We start from the raw sequence: 17,481 nt of genomic DNA, 5'->3' as shown, positions 1-17,481 counted from the left end.
TGAGTAAAGTCTATACAGATTCTTTTAATTTCTATGTATGTCTCACGTATATTAAGCACAAACATACACCTGTATCAACTTTCAGACATATTGAAAAAAATGGTACTTTGAAATTCATTCTAATTAAAATCCCTACTACCCCTTAAAATCCACTGAATGGATCACTCAGAACAGAAAGAAAATATGAAAAAAACATTGTGAATGTATGTGTCCAACAGAGATTTCCCCAACTCGTATAGATCTAAATACATAAGACCAGACAGCTACAGCAGATATTCAGAACTGGGGCACCTAATTATCAAAAGGAGAAATGAGCCTGTAGAAATGGCAACTTGTGCTTTGAACAGGAGAGAAGGAACTATGTTCTTGCAAAGGAGAGAGTTAATGTAGTAAGCATCTAGTATTATGTGTCAGGCCTTCAGAGCAAAACTTCCATCTACTTGAACGCAGATGGACATAACAGTATCACAGAATGGCTGAGGTTGGAAGGGACCTCTGAAGATCATCCAGTCCAACCCCATTGCTGAGCAGGATCACCTAGAGCACACCATGCAGGAGGGCATCCAGGCAGGTTTTGAATATCTCCAGAGAAGGAGACTCCACAACCTCTCTGGGCAACCTGTTCAGTGCTCTGTCACCCTCACAGTAAAGAAATGCCCTCTTATATTCAGCCAGAACCTCCTGTGCTTCAGTTTGTGCCTGTTGCCTCTCATCCTCTCACTGCGCACAACTGACAAAAGACTGGCTCCATCCTCTTGATACCCTCCCCTCATAAATTTGTACACAATGATGAGGTCTCCCCTCAGTCTTCTTTCTTCCAGGCTAAACAGGCCCAGCTCTCTCAGCCTGTCCTCATACAACAGGTGCTCCAGTCTTCTAGTCACCTTCGTAGCCCTCCTCTGGACTCTTTCCAGTAGCTCCATGTCCCTCTTGCACTGGGGAGCCCAGAACTGGACACAGTACTCCAGGTGAGGCCTCACCAGGGCAGAGTAGAAGAGCAGGATCGCCTTCCTTTACTTGCTGGCAACACTCTTCCTAATTTACCCCAAGATCCCATTGGCCTTCTTGGCCATCAGGGCACATTGCTGGCTCATGGTCAGCCTGCTGCCCACCAGGACTCCCAGGTCCCTCTCTGCAGAAGACTGTAAAGAAGGTAAGCACAGCCTCTCGCTGTTAGTCATCCAGGTAGGTTTTGAAAAATTCTCCTGTCAAACAGTATCTTTAGTTATCATAATGCCTTTTTAAAATCTTCCAGTGCCTGAAAAAAAGTTTTACTATAATCCAATACCAAGTCACATTCTGTTATTCTGGAAGACCGACTTTAAACTACTATGCTATTCGGATAACGAATATAAATCATTTAGTTATCAGATGTTCCAGTCATCAGTAGAAGCTGATCGAGTGTTTGTATAAGCACAAGACAAGCAGATGACCAGTAAGGTTAGTTGTTCAAAATTAATATATAAGATTTGTTTAAAGCACAAATTTGACCTTCTGGCAAATACATTTCAGTTAACCAGTAGTTCCATACAAATATTTTAATATGAGCTAGGCATGTACCTAAAGCACTATTACTAAAAGACAAGAAGCACCAAAATGCATAGTTTCAAGTTGCTTTGCAAGGTTGGTTTCCTTTTCCGGGAATAAAGGAAACAGCAGTACTTGTTAGCTTACTTTATCAGTTCACAGAAGCCATTTTTTACCCACTCAAATATTTTGCTTTATTGCGAAAGAAATTTCTTTCAGTTTCATAGAAGTCAAGAATATACTTAGAACACAACTGTTTTCATTCAAAGCAAATATTTTTCTTATGCAAAACTAAAATCCAAATGATAATGGTCATCTTGAGACAGGTCGAAATTAAATGGAAGATTTTCCACGTGCAGCAATATCATGTTCAAGCATTATGCAGTAAAGAAACACGCTCATTTCTAACATCTTTACAAGTTCTTTCCATTACATCATTAATTATTTAACCTCTAAGTTACCTTATACTGGAAGGAAAAGTAAAACAATACTGTGAAGTAATCTTTATACTGATATTAAGGTACAAAGGCCTTAGCTAAATCCCATTCAAAGCACAACTTGCTATTGTTACAGCTTCATTTCTAAATTGAACCTCAAATTCCATGAATAGCTGGCTGAAATGCAGAAGCATTCGACCATGCACTTGTTGCAGATTGATTAGGGAACATGTGACAGTGGTGGTTACTCCAGTGAGTTTCACTGCGTCACAAACATTTCTAAAACAATATAAAAACCTATCAGAATGAATATGATCAAAGTATAAACATTCAGTGCCTTGCAAGAGACGTCACTACACGGTTTCTCATATGCTACAGTACCTAATAAAGCTCTGCTTTAGCTATGGGAATGCACCCTGAAGAGTAGCTTGTATCAGAGGACTGCCCACACCAGGGGAAAGACTAAAACGCCTGGGATTTTTCTCTACATTTAAGCATCTTGATTCACTTCACAGGTTTATTAAGGTAGTAGAATTAGCTACTATGGGTGTATATACTAATCTAGACAGTAACAGTAGTAAAGTTACAAATACACCAATATGAGAGAAGAAACTGCACAATACTGGGAGGGTGAGGGAGTGGGGGGGGGGGGTTGAGTTTGATCCTGGTTATTTTCTACCAAAATCAACAATATACGAATGATAGTGAATATGTGATAGTTCAAAGCAAGACAGTCAGTTTAAAGATGTGCCAAGAGTTTAGCAGTAAAAGATACTATTAGTAACAGAAGCTAGAATTTCTAGAGGATGAGTGTGGGAACTGCTTAAGCTTGTTTAACTGCATACCATTAAAGCTACCTGAGGTATTTTATAATGCCTCATGTGTTAGATCAAAGTTTGCCTTTAGTACAATAATAATCACCTCACAATAAACGCTATGAAGTAATTTTTTTTTCTGAGATTCTCGGAACACTTTGGCAGAACGAAAGAAAGAAATAGCACTGTGGATCACTGCCCCTAACTCCCAACTCCCCTGCCCATCATTGGCACTTAAAAAATAGCTAAGTGGTACATTTGCAAAGAACATAAAAAAAACTTCTGTTCACATTTGAAAAACAAAGTACAATGATTTTATTATTACACACACAACTACAAACAATAAATTCAAGGGCACAGGTAACAACAGCTAAAAACTAAATCACTGAAAAGCTTTCAAATTAAGGTGTTTAAGCTACGGCATAGGACTGCACTAATAACTTCAACAAAACTAGAAGTGTAAAATATTTTTTTTTATTTATTAGCTAGCCTTGCTACCAGCTCCTTCACTTGTTCCTATTAGTATTCTCCTTAAGGAAAAGTCACAAAGAATGGACACAATACCTTTTCTGTTGGAAAGAAGTGCATAGTTTTACTTGGGGACAAGATTGCCATGCATCAGCAGAAACACCTTCTTAATTAGGCCTCCCATTACTGCCTTTCGTCCACTGTCTCTCTATAACAAAAATATCTGCGTTTCTATATCTGAGTAGTCTTCTCTGTTTTAAATTAAACCTCATATCTGTTTTAAATTAAACCTCATACATGTTTCAACAGCTTACTAAAAAAAATTGCTATCCAAAGCTGATGATAAAACTAGTATAATAAACATATTTGTCTACACTATTTGTGTGTATATATATACACACACACTCTCAGGAAATGCAATATTAACATAAGAAACACGGATATTAGAAAAGTCGTGACAGTTATTTTGTAAACTGACCATTTTGAGTTTTATTTTGTGAAACCTAAGTTTACAAACAGACTTTAAGATACAAGCATTTACAATCTGACGTCACTTGGAGAAAAGAACACAATGCTTTTAGCTGCAGAAAAACTTAAAAGTGCGGTAACTAAACGGGCAAAAAATAAAGCTAGTCCATATGTTAGCTGAACAATAATGTCTCTTCAGCAAATTGATCCCAATATCACAGAAAAAAATAATATACAAACTAATTAAATTTAAAAATCTAAATCTCTTCTGAATTCCGGCATAAAGATGTAATTGAAATGGGTAGTTCACTTGTGACTATATTCTGTGTTTTAAAAATCGAAGAATTATTTATTCATTCATGGCAAATGCTATAGAATTCTCCTTCTTGCCTTTACTGGTAACTATTAACACATAAGATCTGCAGATAAAATCTTACACTAATAGAAACACTTTCCTGCACTGGTTTCATCAGTTCCTTTTAGGCAGTTTAAACATTCTAAATCAACTACTGATAAAAGTCTACCCCAGCATTATATATACAAAAATGGGATCACCAGCAGTTTAGCTGATTTGAGGCATGAAGGTAATGGTAGAGGCAGGAGCTATTCCATAAACCATCTGGTATTTTCCACTATAACAATGCCTGATTGATTTAAAAACTCCAAGACACTACAGGCATCATTGTAAGTACAAAGAATGGTTTATATCAGGAGATTAAGTTACTGTACCAAACAATTACAGTAGCTACTGTCCGATTTGCAATTCCACATGCCCATCTTCTGATGGATAGTTTTAACGATTTCCGTCTTCCACACCTTCTCACAGCAACAGCCTTGATTTAAAATGCTATTAGAATTAACACACCTGAACTTAAGACCTGGTCAAAAGTTGCAAGATACTGTATTCTGACTTCTGAAATTTCTGCTCCCACCTTTACTGTGACTACCTTGCACCTCAAAATTACTTCTGAACACTGGAGCTCAAATAGTCCACTCAACTTCCGTGAGCACAGCACTAGCAATGAAACATGACTAAATGTTTTATTTTCATATGCAAGACAAGATTTCATCTTTCCATCCACATTTTCATCCACTTAAGACACCTTTCCGAAATATCTGTAAATCCTATTTATCAAGCTACACATGCTTATGTCACCTAATTCCTTAGTTATTTCTTTTATTCACATGCCTCTAAATTCCCTTTTTATTTGTGATCAGGTTACTAAAATAAAGTGATGCTACATCAGCCCTAGTGAATACATTAAACATCATTTTAATACAAAGAAACAGTTCATTTTTAGGGGTAAAAATGTACTAAAATTACTTAAAAAAGCTTCTATCATCCAAAAACACATTTTGTACTATTACGTATTTGCACACAGTAAGTATCAGTCAAATGTACATACCGTCTAAAGATTTCTGCAAGGAAACTGGTAGTAAAGAACTCTCTTTACAACCATTTAACTGCAATACATAAAAAGACAAAAACCCTACTTACTGAAACAGCTATCATGGTGCTGTCAGGCCGCCATTCTGCTTGTTTGTACGGTCCAAACTGAGAAGCTGCTTTTGACAGTTCCTTGTAACTCACAATTAATACACTGGGCTGAAAGAAAAAAAAAAAGGAAACACAATAATAATTACATCTTACGTCTAGAAGGAATGCAAAATATAAACAGTTATGTTTCCTTACCAATATGTCTCTCTTGAAAAGGGAATTTAAAAGATTAATGAGTATTTGACAATGCATAATACGATTGTGGTTTTAAAGAGAGTCTATGGTGAATTCTTGCCACACTGTCATTCCTAATCTCACTCTTTTAAATAAAGGGTACTTGAATAAAACAGTTCATTTGCCCAGAAAAGCATCATTACAGAGTACAAAAGTAGATTCAAGTTACACAAAGGATAACTGATGCTTAAGATGAACAATCGTGTCTCTAGTAGGTTCTAATAATGAAAAGGACTGTCAAATTAGCTAAAATGAAACATGCTACATAGAGGAGTTAGTGCAATCTATCTGTATTGTTTCTACTAAATGGATGGATCACTGTATTAAATAGAATGATAACCAGAGAACTTGTTTTATATCTCTTCAAGAAGAGGTTGCCAGAAATCATGCAGAAAAAAAACACATCTCAAGTTCACTGCAGAGATTTTTCATATGAGACAACTGTTGGCACCTTTCTTCTTGGGAATGGAGAGCTCTGGAGTCCTGAGGCCCAGAAAATGCTACCAAAGGCACCAAGTCTTCATTCCCTTCCTTGAAAACAATTTAGAGCTGTGATATAAAAACCTTATGGAAGGGTATCTTTTCTTGCTCCCATGCTTAGAAACAGATCTTAAATATATTTACGGAGTAAGAATGTTTGCACTTTTGTGCTCTTGGACCAGTAACAGCTTTCAGCTTAGATAGGTATTCCCCTGTCTGCTACCCTCCACCACTGGGAAAGAGGGAAGCAGAAAGATATGTGCTTATACATCAGTCAGATCACAACTGCACTTCCTCAGCCTTCAGCTAAATTAAACAAGCCATGCTTTTCGTGAAAGAAGCTCCTCCCCAGTGTTGCAGTAGATGAACTTTCCCTAACCATTTAAACGCTGATTTTTCTTCAGAACTTTAGCAGCAAACTACGTACCAACAGGAGCACACTTCTCCAGCTGCTGGAAGGGAAAGAAAAGGCTGAGTAGCAAACACTGTTTGCCGAAAAGAATTACAGATACACTTGGCAACGCTCATCACCTGCCATGAGGTCCAGAGGTGATGGCAATTTACTATTGTTCTTCGTCTACTAGCTCAAATGGCAAAAGACAGCACAACAAATCTAAAATGATTAATTCTACCCCAAAATCATGTCTGTTCGCACCATACCCAGAACTAGGAGCGTATCTAATACCATCACATTTGGAATCAATTGCTTCAGTTTCCCTTAAGAATAAGCAGAGCTACAAACAAATTAGTACGAAATTAAGTAATCAAATACTTTCACCATGCATATAAATTAGGAGTTCAATTAATGTCACATAGGCCTTGGTTAATGCATAGTATAACTTTGCTTTCTGTAAGCAGTACCATCACTTAAATTTCAAATCCACATTGAACCAAATTACCAAAAATAAAGTTCAGTGATTACACTGGCAAGTATAACAAGCAAACTAAATCTTTACTGTAAGAACTATTTACACAGGCTTTTTCAATTCAGATGGCTTCTTTTGCAGCTACTTGCAAATCAAGTAAACAAACATTAAATAGACTACTCTTAGCAAAATCTTCTTGCTTGTTCTTCTAAGTACATAGCCCTTCACTGCTTGACTTAAACCCAAGTGAAATGCCTCAGATAAAGTGCCTTGTGACAGCACAATCATGGTAATCTGCGCTATTGATTGAAACCAACCTTTAAGCACTCCTGTGCTTCAAGCATTTTAGCAGCAGGCAAAAAATGTTTCAGAACCTCATTAATGCACAACAATTTTCTTCCTATGTTCTTACTTTTACAAAACATAATGACGGTATTTATACTGTAATGCTCTTGAGACATTAATGAGAAAGCTGCTATTATACCTCAGAATCTGGAAGAACATTCTACTTACATAGCAGCTGTAAAATTTATACAAAATAGACATCTAGATTCATTTCGTGTTTTGCAGAGGAAGAATAAAGATGAAGAGAAAAGAGTAAAGAGTAAATTAGGAGTACATATAAGCATTTTGGATCTTTTTGCAGATTCAGTAGCTTTCTTATTAGCAAGCAGTTCCGTTTCTAATTCAATAGGTCCAAAAGTCTACCTAGCTAATGGTTAAACTGTAATTATTTCACTAATGCAATTTATTTCCACATACAGAAACTCAAAAAAAAAAAAATCCATCTTCCTCTGTGAAGAAAACACCTGACATACAGACTTTCACTCCGTAGGTTTACAGCACAGCTACAGCGCAACCTGCTCTCCTGCTCTGCTCATGCAGGAGAAATCGAAGCAGCCATTTTACATCTGAAGTCATTTCTTACCGAAAAAAAAAAAGTGACTTAACTTTTCTTAACACTAAAGGTGTAAGAACACAGAATTCTGTTTTATAAACAGGAGTCTATCGGCCTAATCTTAAGTACTTGCCTCAAGTGAAACAAGCCATTCAACACACATTTAAAAAAAATAAAATAAAAAACCAGAAGGGTCTAGTTAGTACAATACCTTTCTCTAGTTAGTTTTAGATAATTAAGTCACAGTCTGTACAGAAGCAGTAGTTTAGATTTCGTTACATGAAGTTTTTCCTAAATTTTAACATTTGTTTCTGTTGAGAAAATCAACTCCATATAGCAGCTTCATAACAAACCACACCAAAAAAAAACACATGGAGTTTTGTCCTCCTCGCATTTATGCACCACCTATTAAAAACTAAAACAAATCTAGTTAAGCACAACTGTAATCAAAGTCTCAGATAAGTCAAGCAATTGATTCTCCTTCTTTACAATGCTTAAAATTTCCTTTCACTTGAGTTTTAATGGCTGAGTCCCAACTTTTCAAGAAACTGGTGTTTCAAGAAACACAGGAAGTGACCTAACAAAAAAAAAAAAAAAAAGTTGTTCGAAAAAATGATTTGTCTACAGGACGAAAGTAAACACATTTGTTTTTTACGGAAGTAAAAACTGAAGACATTCTGTGCAAATATTAAGTAATTCACTCAAACTGCAACCTAAAACTAGCAAAAGCTTTCCGAAATAGATGAGAAGCATATCTGGCATTTCACAATCTGCTGCAGAGAGTATCTAGCATTTTGATATAGTACGCTTTGCCTCTCAGGAAGGAATATAAGGTCAGCCAAAACAGAAGCCGACACTCACTTATGAATAGAACAGGGTGGGTGGATGCTCAAAGGACAACAAAAATGAAGGAGGGGGAGGAGAAGGAAAAAAGATAACCTTAAAAAGAATACACTAATATCATCACCAAAGAGTAAACAAATTCTCCAGCGTGCTCCAGTATTAAAAAGAGGACAACAGAATACTATTTCTTGTTCCCATAGCTTAATATACTGTATCTCCTTCCTTTCTTGTCTACCACTCATCTGTCTTGCCTCCCTCCTCCACCCTTTCTACAGGTCCCCTACTCTGAAATCTTTGCTTCTCAATAAATACTTCCCATCTTAAAAAATGCCCCCCCCCCTCCATCCCCCCCCCTTGTTAAAATTATTTATGTCAGACTATGACAGCATTTGTAGCCAGCAGATGAAAGCAAATTTGTTTTGGATGACCAATTCTGAAATACAGGAGCTACATCATTTATAAAACAGTAATGCAGCAAACCAGCTTAAGAGGCAAAGACACCTAATTCAACAAACTACTTTAAAACCCCCTTTGATTTATTCTAAGTTGTTGAAAGATTGTTCAGTAAGAATTCCTTTGGATTTCTGACTGAGAAATACGAACTCTTCATCAACAACAGGCCAAAACAAAACGATACTACAACAAATACACAGTGAAAGTATTTTAAGTGTGGTAGTTTTATTTAACTCCACCTGCCAGAATATACCGTATTTTCCATCTCCTTTCTTTAAACAATAAATAATCTCATTAGACTGCATCATATGAAGTGGGTTTTGCGAAGAGATCTATCAGGATACACAAACCCTACATCAAAATCTCTTTGCATGCTAGACGTGGGTTATTCCCGGTTTACTTCTCCAAACACAAGCATTCCTTAATATGTGATGTGAATGCACATTGAGCAGACATTTAAATCCCGAACTAAGATGTGAATGCTGCTCCAAACTGGCTGTCTTTAAATAGCACAAGTAGCACAGACTTGAACAGCAACCCTCACAGGAACGAGAGACTGTCTTTAATCGAGGTGCTTAAATGCATTAAAATAAAATAATACATCAGGCAACTGGAGAGAGGTACAGTCATTGTTTGACAGAATATAATATAATGAAAACAAAGGTTTTCCTTAATTTAGAGTCTGTGGTTTGACTGCTGCAGGCTAATGGCAAATTGTGCACGTAGTACATTTAACATGTTAAGTAGGTCAGCAAATACAGTGTAAAACTACTGGACTAAATTTGAGAATTAAATACCTAGCAGCATCTTTGGATTCAGATACTGAAGCCTGTTAGTGTTCCTTAATTTTCAGTCGCTCTCTTAACACTAATTCACTTGAACCCATAGTGAAACAGAGAAAGAGCAAGACAGGAGCACTGCCATTTACAGTCATCCCAAAAATTAATAGAACCATGAAGTAACACTTTCTCTCAAGCTTGTAGATGTACCTGTCAGACATCAGCAGACTCTAAATTTTTACACAAAACAAAGAAGTAGTTATTCTAGTCGTATTAAATATGAATAGCAACACTGTATCCTAGGCAAGGATAGCAATGTCTCAGGCAGTTTATAAATTTATGCCCAAATGCTTATGCATGGCAAAAAAAGTTACATGAATTCTTAAAAGTAGTGATAAAGGTTTACAGAATCTTATCATTTCTGTCAAAATAACTTTGCAAAGAACTTTGAAGAAAGAACTGCAAAGTTCTGGATGTTTTGCCTAGCCTATACACATCCAACACGTTCAACTCCAAACCACATTTTTTTCTGCCTTTTTTATTCTAAATTTAAACCCAGAGGAACTTGATTTTTTTTTTTCCAGCACAAGTAAGTTACGCAATCCTTAATACCTCCTCTTCTTTATTTTATAGGATTTTACTCCTCAGTTCTCCTCCACCAATTCACTTCTACCAATTTACTTACGGAATAATTTTTTGCATTTAAATTATAGTTGCCAAACACCAAATATCTGGAAGACAATCAGCCTCCTCACAACTGCCATGTCTAGGAAGAAATTCTTATGTGTGCTGACAGCATGCAGTGGTACCAGCAGCTAGCAACGCAGTATCATGTACATTTTTTCCTTCTTAACAGAAGCAGTAAGAATCCTGCATGACCATAGAATAATGTCAAGCCCCTTACATTCTCATCCTCCAACAATTCAGTATTGTAAACTTTAACATTTAATCTCACTCAGAATCAGGAGGCAATTTCTTTCAAAAACACAGATGTTCTGTTTTGTCTTACAAGACAAATCTTTTCAATGCAGTATTAGGCTGTAAGCACAAGACAAGAATCAAACGTACACTGTTCTGATGAGCTTACAGTCTAAGTGACAGGCTGCAAGAAAATAGACCCAAGAACTGGTGAAACTGCACATTGTATTTTGTCATTAAATGACTTGTGCTCTGGTTTTAAGGTTGAAGCTTCATAGGTTTATAAAGTTATAAAAGGTTAAATGGAGAAAGAAGAAGTATACACATTTAAGAAAGGAAAATTCATTGGTAAGAACCACAAGAAGAAAAGAATACAGAGTATGAATAGCTACTTTGTAGTTAACACAAATACAAGGTAGCGGTAAAAGAATTTCTAAAAATATGGTTAGTTAATTAGAAAAATATCACTTAAAGCTTTAACTGAGTTTTAAAAAGCTGCATAAAGTTTAGAATCAGCAGAGTATCCATTCAAGAAGCTAACACGCACAACTCCCAGTGACATGCTTCACACAAGCTGCTGTCAAAGAGCAAAAAACAAAGCGCATCAGAACCATCTAGCAGATGACAGTCACTGCCTCTCACAAGCTAAAGTTTTCGGTTAATCTACTGCTCAAAAATGTTGACAATATGAAAGGTCATATTCTGTAGATTTTTGCTGTTCCCATGAACTATCAAGTGCTTAAGTTTAAGTTAAATAGAACTCTGTGATGAAGATCAGATTCACAAAAGCTCTAACATGATCTCTGATCTTGTACTGGCAAACAACTTCATGAGCAACTGCTTGCAAAGTCAAAACCCACAGCTGAAGATGTTCTTCTTTTCACTGAAGTAATTCTACAATGTCTTTGAAGGGTCATCTATTTGATATTAACATAAGATAAACCAGAAAACGGTAAAGATGTGCTGGATATTAACACGGGAACTTTGTATTTCATGTGACAAATTCATCAGTTTAATAGGTATTTTCTCTCTCTTTTTTGTTAATTACCTAACCATAAATACAACTTCATAATACGAGCAACAGCACACCCAGTGCTCTTAGTAAAGTACAAATAGAAATGGCCTTCTCAGACCAGTACCAGATGGGTATCTGTAAGAAGTCTGCATTTCAGAGGTTAAGTTACCATGGGGAAAAAAAAGCACAATAGAAGAAGCAAGACATGATAGTTTGCACTGATGCCATCTGTGCCATACTGTTCACAACAAGCAACCCCGAGCATCACTAGGAAGACGTCTGTTGTCCATTTTCCAATCAAATTTCAGATAAAATGCTACAGATTGTATCTCATCCTCCCTAGGAAGAGGCCACATATAGTATTCAGCAGTGATATTGCTTAGAGTTCTGAGATGAATGTGTGATCCTGGAAGCAGAGTTAGTTTTTTCTTTTAATAGCCACCTGTAATAAATAAGATAAAAGAAACAACCGCACCTTTTTTTTTTTTTTTTTTTTTTAAAGAGTCTATTTACATATCATATTAACTATAAGCAGTGGTGTCACAAATAACTTCTTTTATACTGTGCCAAAATTCCAGGTTGGAGAGAGCACTTCTCTAAGGGAATCACAGATCCCTGTTGTTTTCAATTTGTTTCAAGCGTGTAACAAGCTCTACTCTAACACTGAACCAGTTAGAGACTGAAAAGAGCAAGAAGAGTGTGTTAGAAGGGTTGCCTGAACATAAACTAATTCAGCATTCAGAACAAATAGAGATTATTCTGTCATCTGGGATTCTGGAATGTATGTTTTCCCATAGGCTTACAGTTCATTTGAGTGATATTCAATGTCAGATTATCACCAAAAAAAAAAAAAAACAGGAAAGTTTAAAAGCAAGGGTAGATGTAAATACTAAGTTGGTAAACACCTAGGTAGTTAAGAAATTTTCCTCAAAATGAACAGCTGAGCAAGCTACTTGGACACCACACAACTTGCAAAACTGGTTAGTTATGACAGGCAGCCCAACCACCTCCAATAGTTTTCATTAAATATTCAGGGCCAGTACTTATTACTGTCACAAGCCATTTAAGATTAAAGAAAGGAAATGCTGAACTATATTTGGTACAAGTGTGCCATCAGACACTATTCCTGTTCCACTTACTTTGCTGTTCAACATTTACTGGGGGAATTCAACTCCACACCTCTGTCACAACTCCTCCTTCAGCCACACACAGCTTCCCTCAGTATCCAGAGTCCTGTGGGTGAATATCTAGGATTCACCAAACTGCCTCAAGCTCTTACTTCATGAGATAACCAAGCTGATCTAAAATTGAAGGCCACGCTGCTGTCAAAGGAGTAATGCTTTCAGTGAGCCAAGTACAATGCTCCTTTGATCCCTCCAGGAGCAGAAAAAAAAGCAGGTTTCTATTTGTTCAGCAAACTGAACAGCCTCATAAAAGCCAACACTAGCTCCAAAAATACAGGTCTAAGCAGGAAAGATGACAACCTTTCAGACTGCACAGCTGCCTCATGAAGCCCTCACCTCCAGTACCCAAGCCAATTAACTGCCTCTTTTTAGCATTTCAGAAAGTTTCTTTCATGAACTGAAGTTTCACATTTCAAACATCCAAGTACTTAACTTTAGCAGAACAAGAACTCCTCGACAAGCTTTCCAATTCTGTTGATGAAAACAGTTTCATTGGCTTTCAATGTCAATTAATCTTCTGAGGTACCTAAGCCATAAATTTCTTATGAAATACTGAAGAAAGCCACTTAGATAAGCTGTCTCCAAACTGGGAGATGTGCCAGACAATCCACTGGGGAGCAAGAAAAAAAAAGTTTATGCCACTGACAAACAAAAATTAAAAGTATTGCTTATTTCATCTTTATCTTTTTTAATTTCTGTTTTGTGTCTGTTTTACAGCATACAAATAAGTATATTACTCAACACACACAGTTTGTAAGGAACTATACACACATCGGGGGTGCATGCCCAAACATCTTTTATCAGTATCAGCATGCAGTCTAGTCAGTTTGCCACTCATTAGTGGTCTTTGTATCCACAATCCAGCCTCCCCCTTCAAAACAAGGTAAATCATCTGGAACTCAACCACACCAGGAGAACTCCATCTGTTTTTACACACATCATGTAAATCAGCTTCTAATCTTATCACCTATATGGCTTCCAAACCAGAAAACAATCCACACTTTGGCGTAAAGATTCCCTAATGCTCGGTCTTAACCCACAGCAGATGAAAAGGAGCTTTAAACATTACCACTTCACTTGAAACATACACAAGACTGAATATAAGTTCACAAGCCTGAAAGTATTTCAAAGGGCCCCTTGTTCTTGAAAACCTCAAAACAGTTTCAGCAGCCTCACATCCTTATTCTTACAGGAAACCTTTCATATACGTTTGAGACAGTAATAAGTCTTAACAAGGACATTAGCCTAAAGGCTTTTCCACTTCGCAAAACTGAATTAGTTCAACCTGACCAGAACTTTGCCTTGTTCTAAAGAAGATACTTCTGACAAATGGTAACATTTTCTATAATGTAAAAATTTTGTTTGTTTCAAAGAAATTCAACATATGACTTTAATAGTCACCTGATTAAAAGAAAAAAAAAAAAGAAAAAAGAAAAACAACACACTATGTTTAGCAATAATACAAAAGATTCTCATAAAGAGACTGCCACATTTTATAGTCTAAACTCAGTTACTGACCAAGTCTGGCAAAGTCAGCACATTCGTTAAAAACACCCATGACACACTGGAACCAGAACGGGTTGAGAAATTTTTAATGACCTGTAAGTTTGCTCAGCCTTTTTTTTGCAACAAGTGAATTCTTCCAGTGTCCTGCCTCTTGCCAATTATACCTTGTTTAACATTTCAAAACAAGCCCAAACTTGTAACATAATGAAGGCAGTCCTCAAGAACCAACCATAAAGCAAACTGCCTTCTGCACAATAGCACACATCTACAGAAGCACTCTACAAACCTGTCCTCATTTATATATTTTCCCAGAAAAGGTCATCAATTGTGCTTCATTGACAGCTACAACTATGGCTTTGACAGTTGGAAGACTGTGTAATTTACCTACAGTAGGTGCCATGAAGCTCAGGGACCGCAGGCCACGCGATGCTGTTCACACAGCACAGTTACTGGGCTGACACTCCCTGACCGGATACTTGTCAAAGTTAAGAGACAGCCACGGCAGCAACCCACCCAGGAACCAATTATCAGCCACGCAGAGCACAGCAGAAGGCCAAGTGATGAAACCTCAGCATAAATCAAAACAGGGTTTTAAGGCTGTGACTGTTGTTTGATACCTTTCTACAGCAGCTTTCTAAAACTGGATTTTTACTTTTCTCTGAAATCCGACATGAACTCTGAAAATTATCTGGAGCCGGAGATATTTTTAGACAGAGAGGGAATTTAATTAGGGCAGTATTTTAGAAGATCCAGCATCAAAATTTGAAGTCAGCACCCCAGCTGTTTCATAAGACTGCGTCAAACCAAGCTGACAAGCAGCACTTTCATGCTCCCAAGCCAATTCAGAGCTCATTTAACGCAACGCATCCGATGCCAGTTACACACGGTCCCGGAACAACGGGGTGCTGCTGGAGCAGCGACTCCCAGTCAGCAGCCGCCTCAGTCCTTACGGCGTTCAGGGCCACAACGTATCCGACCTGCAATCGCAAAAAGTTATTTAACTTCTCACGGGTTACGTAACGGCGCGGCGCTACAGGTGGCTCTGCCTTGCCAGAAGCAGGTGCTGGGTGTGTTTCACGTGTGTGTGGTGTGTGTGTGTGTGTGTGCGCTTTGATATAAAGCGTAAAGATGAAGACAAAACGCACGGAGCACGTCTGCACAACCTGCGTTGCTGTGAGCACCCCTCCGCGTCAAGCTCGCCCGCCGCTTCACTTCGAGGCTTAAAAACAAATAAATTGATAGATAAATACATAGATAAATAAATAAACAGGCTGGGTAGGAGCCGGGGGGGGGGGGTGCCCGTGCCCGCACTCACCCGGCAGTACCAGACGCTGAGCTGGGACGGGGCCAGCACGGCGAAGAAGGCTCTCTGCGGGTCGGTGCGGATGTGGACGGGCGGCTCGGGGCCCTGCAGCGGGCACAGCAGCCGCCGGGGCCAGCCGCTGAGGAAATACATGGCGGCGGCGGCGGCGGCGGCCTGCGGGGCGCGGCGGCCTCTGGCCTAGGCGGGGGGCAGCGGCGGCGGCGGCGGCCGTCAGCTGCGGGCGGTCACTGCTCCGAGCGCGGCCGTGCCGGCTGTGGGGCCCCCCGCTGCGGCTCCTGGCTGCCGCCCGTGGCTCGCCCGCCGGCTGCCGGCGTCGCTGCGCGGCCCCAGGCGGCCGCCGCCATCTCCCTGCCGCCCGCCCCCCGCTCGCGGCGCCCGGGCGCTGCGCGGCGGAGTGAGGGGGGAGGGGGGGGGGGAGCAGGGGGCGGGGCCGGAAGGGCGGCCGCCCATTGGCCCCGCCGGCGGGCCCCGCGCGGATGTGGCGTCAGGAGGCGGGGGAGGATCCCGCCCCCCGGGGGGCTCCGTGTGCGGAAAGGAGGGAGGAGGGGGGAGGGGGAAGGGGAAGGGGGAGCGGTGGTGTGCGCATGCGCGTGGGGGGGCTCGGTGTGCCCAGCCCCGAGCAGGGCAGGCTGAGGGGAGGCCTCATGGCGGCCTGCAGCTCCCTCACGAGGGGAGCGGAGGGGCAGGCGCTGAGCTCTGCTCTCTGGGGACAGCGACAGGACCCGAGGGGACGGCATGGAGCTGGGACAGGGGAGGGTCAGGATGGGGGTTAGGGAAAGGGTCTGCACCCAGAGGGTGCTCGGGCACTGGGACAGGCTCCCCAGGGACGTGGTCATGGCGCTGAGCCTGAGGGAGCTCAAGAAGCGTTTGGACACCGCTCTCAGACACAGGGTCTGATTTGGGGGTGGTCCTGAGCGGTCCCAGGAGCTGGACTCAGTGATCCCTCTGGGTCCCTTCCACGTGGACGCTCTGTGGGCCAGTGATTCCACGACGAGATAAACCTGACAGCAGCAGGGCTGGCACGAGCTTCCGTCACTGCAGCTGTGTTTGGGGGCTCGTGGACAGGAGGAGTGCAGGTGGAGGGAGCAGCCGCACCCGCGGTGTGTGTGCAGCAGGGTGGTTTTGGCACTGAGTTTCTGGCAGGTGCTGTCCCAAGCGTTTCTCCCACCAAGTGATGAGTTAGATTAAGGAACTAACCCATCTGGAAATTATGTGTACATGCATATATTTATATATTTCTCTTTTTTTATTTTTTTCTTTTTTTCCCTCTAGGTTATTTTTCAGCCAACACCTGTTCCCTCTTCTTGTTTCCAACATTGTCCAAGTGTTTTTATACACACATTAAGGAGAGAGCAGGAGCATGTGGTGAGAAGGGTGAGGAGTGGAAACTGCCAGAGCTCAAGGTAGCTGTAGACATAGTGACAGGTTGATTAGTCTCTTGTAATTGGAGATTAAAAAAAAATAATAAAAATGAAGGAATATTATAGAAGATGGAAGAGAAGTGACAGTAAGTGTTCATGCCATTGCAAGGTCAGGTCATGTGTTGTAAAGATACGGCCACGCATAGAAATAATTAGGGAAACTTATTGAACAACTCTTTCTGTTCAGTAACCTACTCAACCACTCTCTCCTGCTGCAGCAATTCCTCTGGACTGTGGTGTACCAAAACAGGTAAACATGTCTAACTGCCTCCATATTAACAAGTTACCTTCAAAGAATGTGACTTGTCCTCACACCTAAGCTCTGTTCTCTCCTAACATCTTTTCTT

The 17,481-nt window shown here is 39.9% G+C and overlaps 1 protein-coding gene across 5 annotated transcripts in view; it reads right to left on the bottom strand.

Moving 5' to 3' along the window:
* The window catches only part of RIC1 (RIC1 homolog, RAB6A GEF complex partner 1), a 49,401-nt gene extending 33,331 nt beyond the window's left edge, over positions 1-16,070 (bottom strand). For all 5 annotated transcript variants that reach the window (XM_084305295.1, XM_084305297.1, XM_084305296.1 and 2 more), the window contains exons 1-2: positions 15,705-16,070; positions 5,214-5,321 (exon numbers count right to left, since the gene is read on the bottom strand). In XM_084305295.1, the coding sequence (XP_084161421.1) occupies positions 5,214-5,321; positions 15,705-15,845 (249 nt within the window). In that variant the 5' untranslated portion in view covers positions 15,846-16,070. The remainder of the gene's footprint in view (positions 1-5,213; positions 5,322-15,704) is intronic.
* Between the last annotated feature and the right edge of the window lie 1,411 nt (positions 16,071-17,481).

The sequence above is a fragment of the Netta rufina genome, assembly GCF_964035555.1.
Source record: "Netta rufina genome assembly, chromosome: Z".
Classification (NCBI taxonomy): Eukaryota; Metazoa; Chordata; class Aves; order Anseriformes; family Anatidae; genus Netta; species Netta rufina.
Note: the sequence above shows the minus strand (reverse complement) of the source record. Positions and strands in the feature narration are given on the sequence as shown.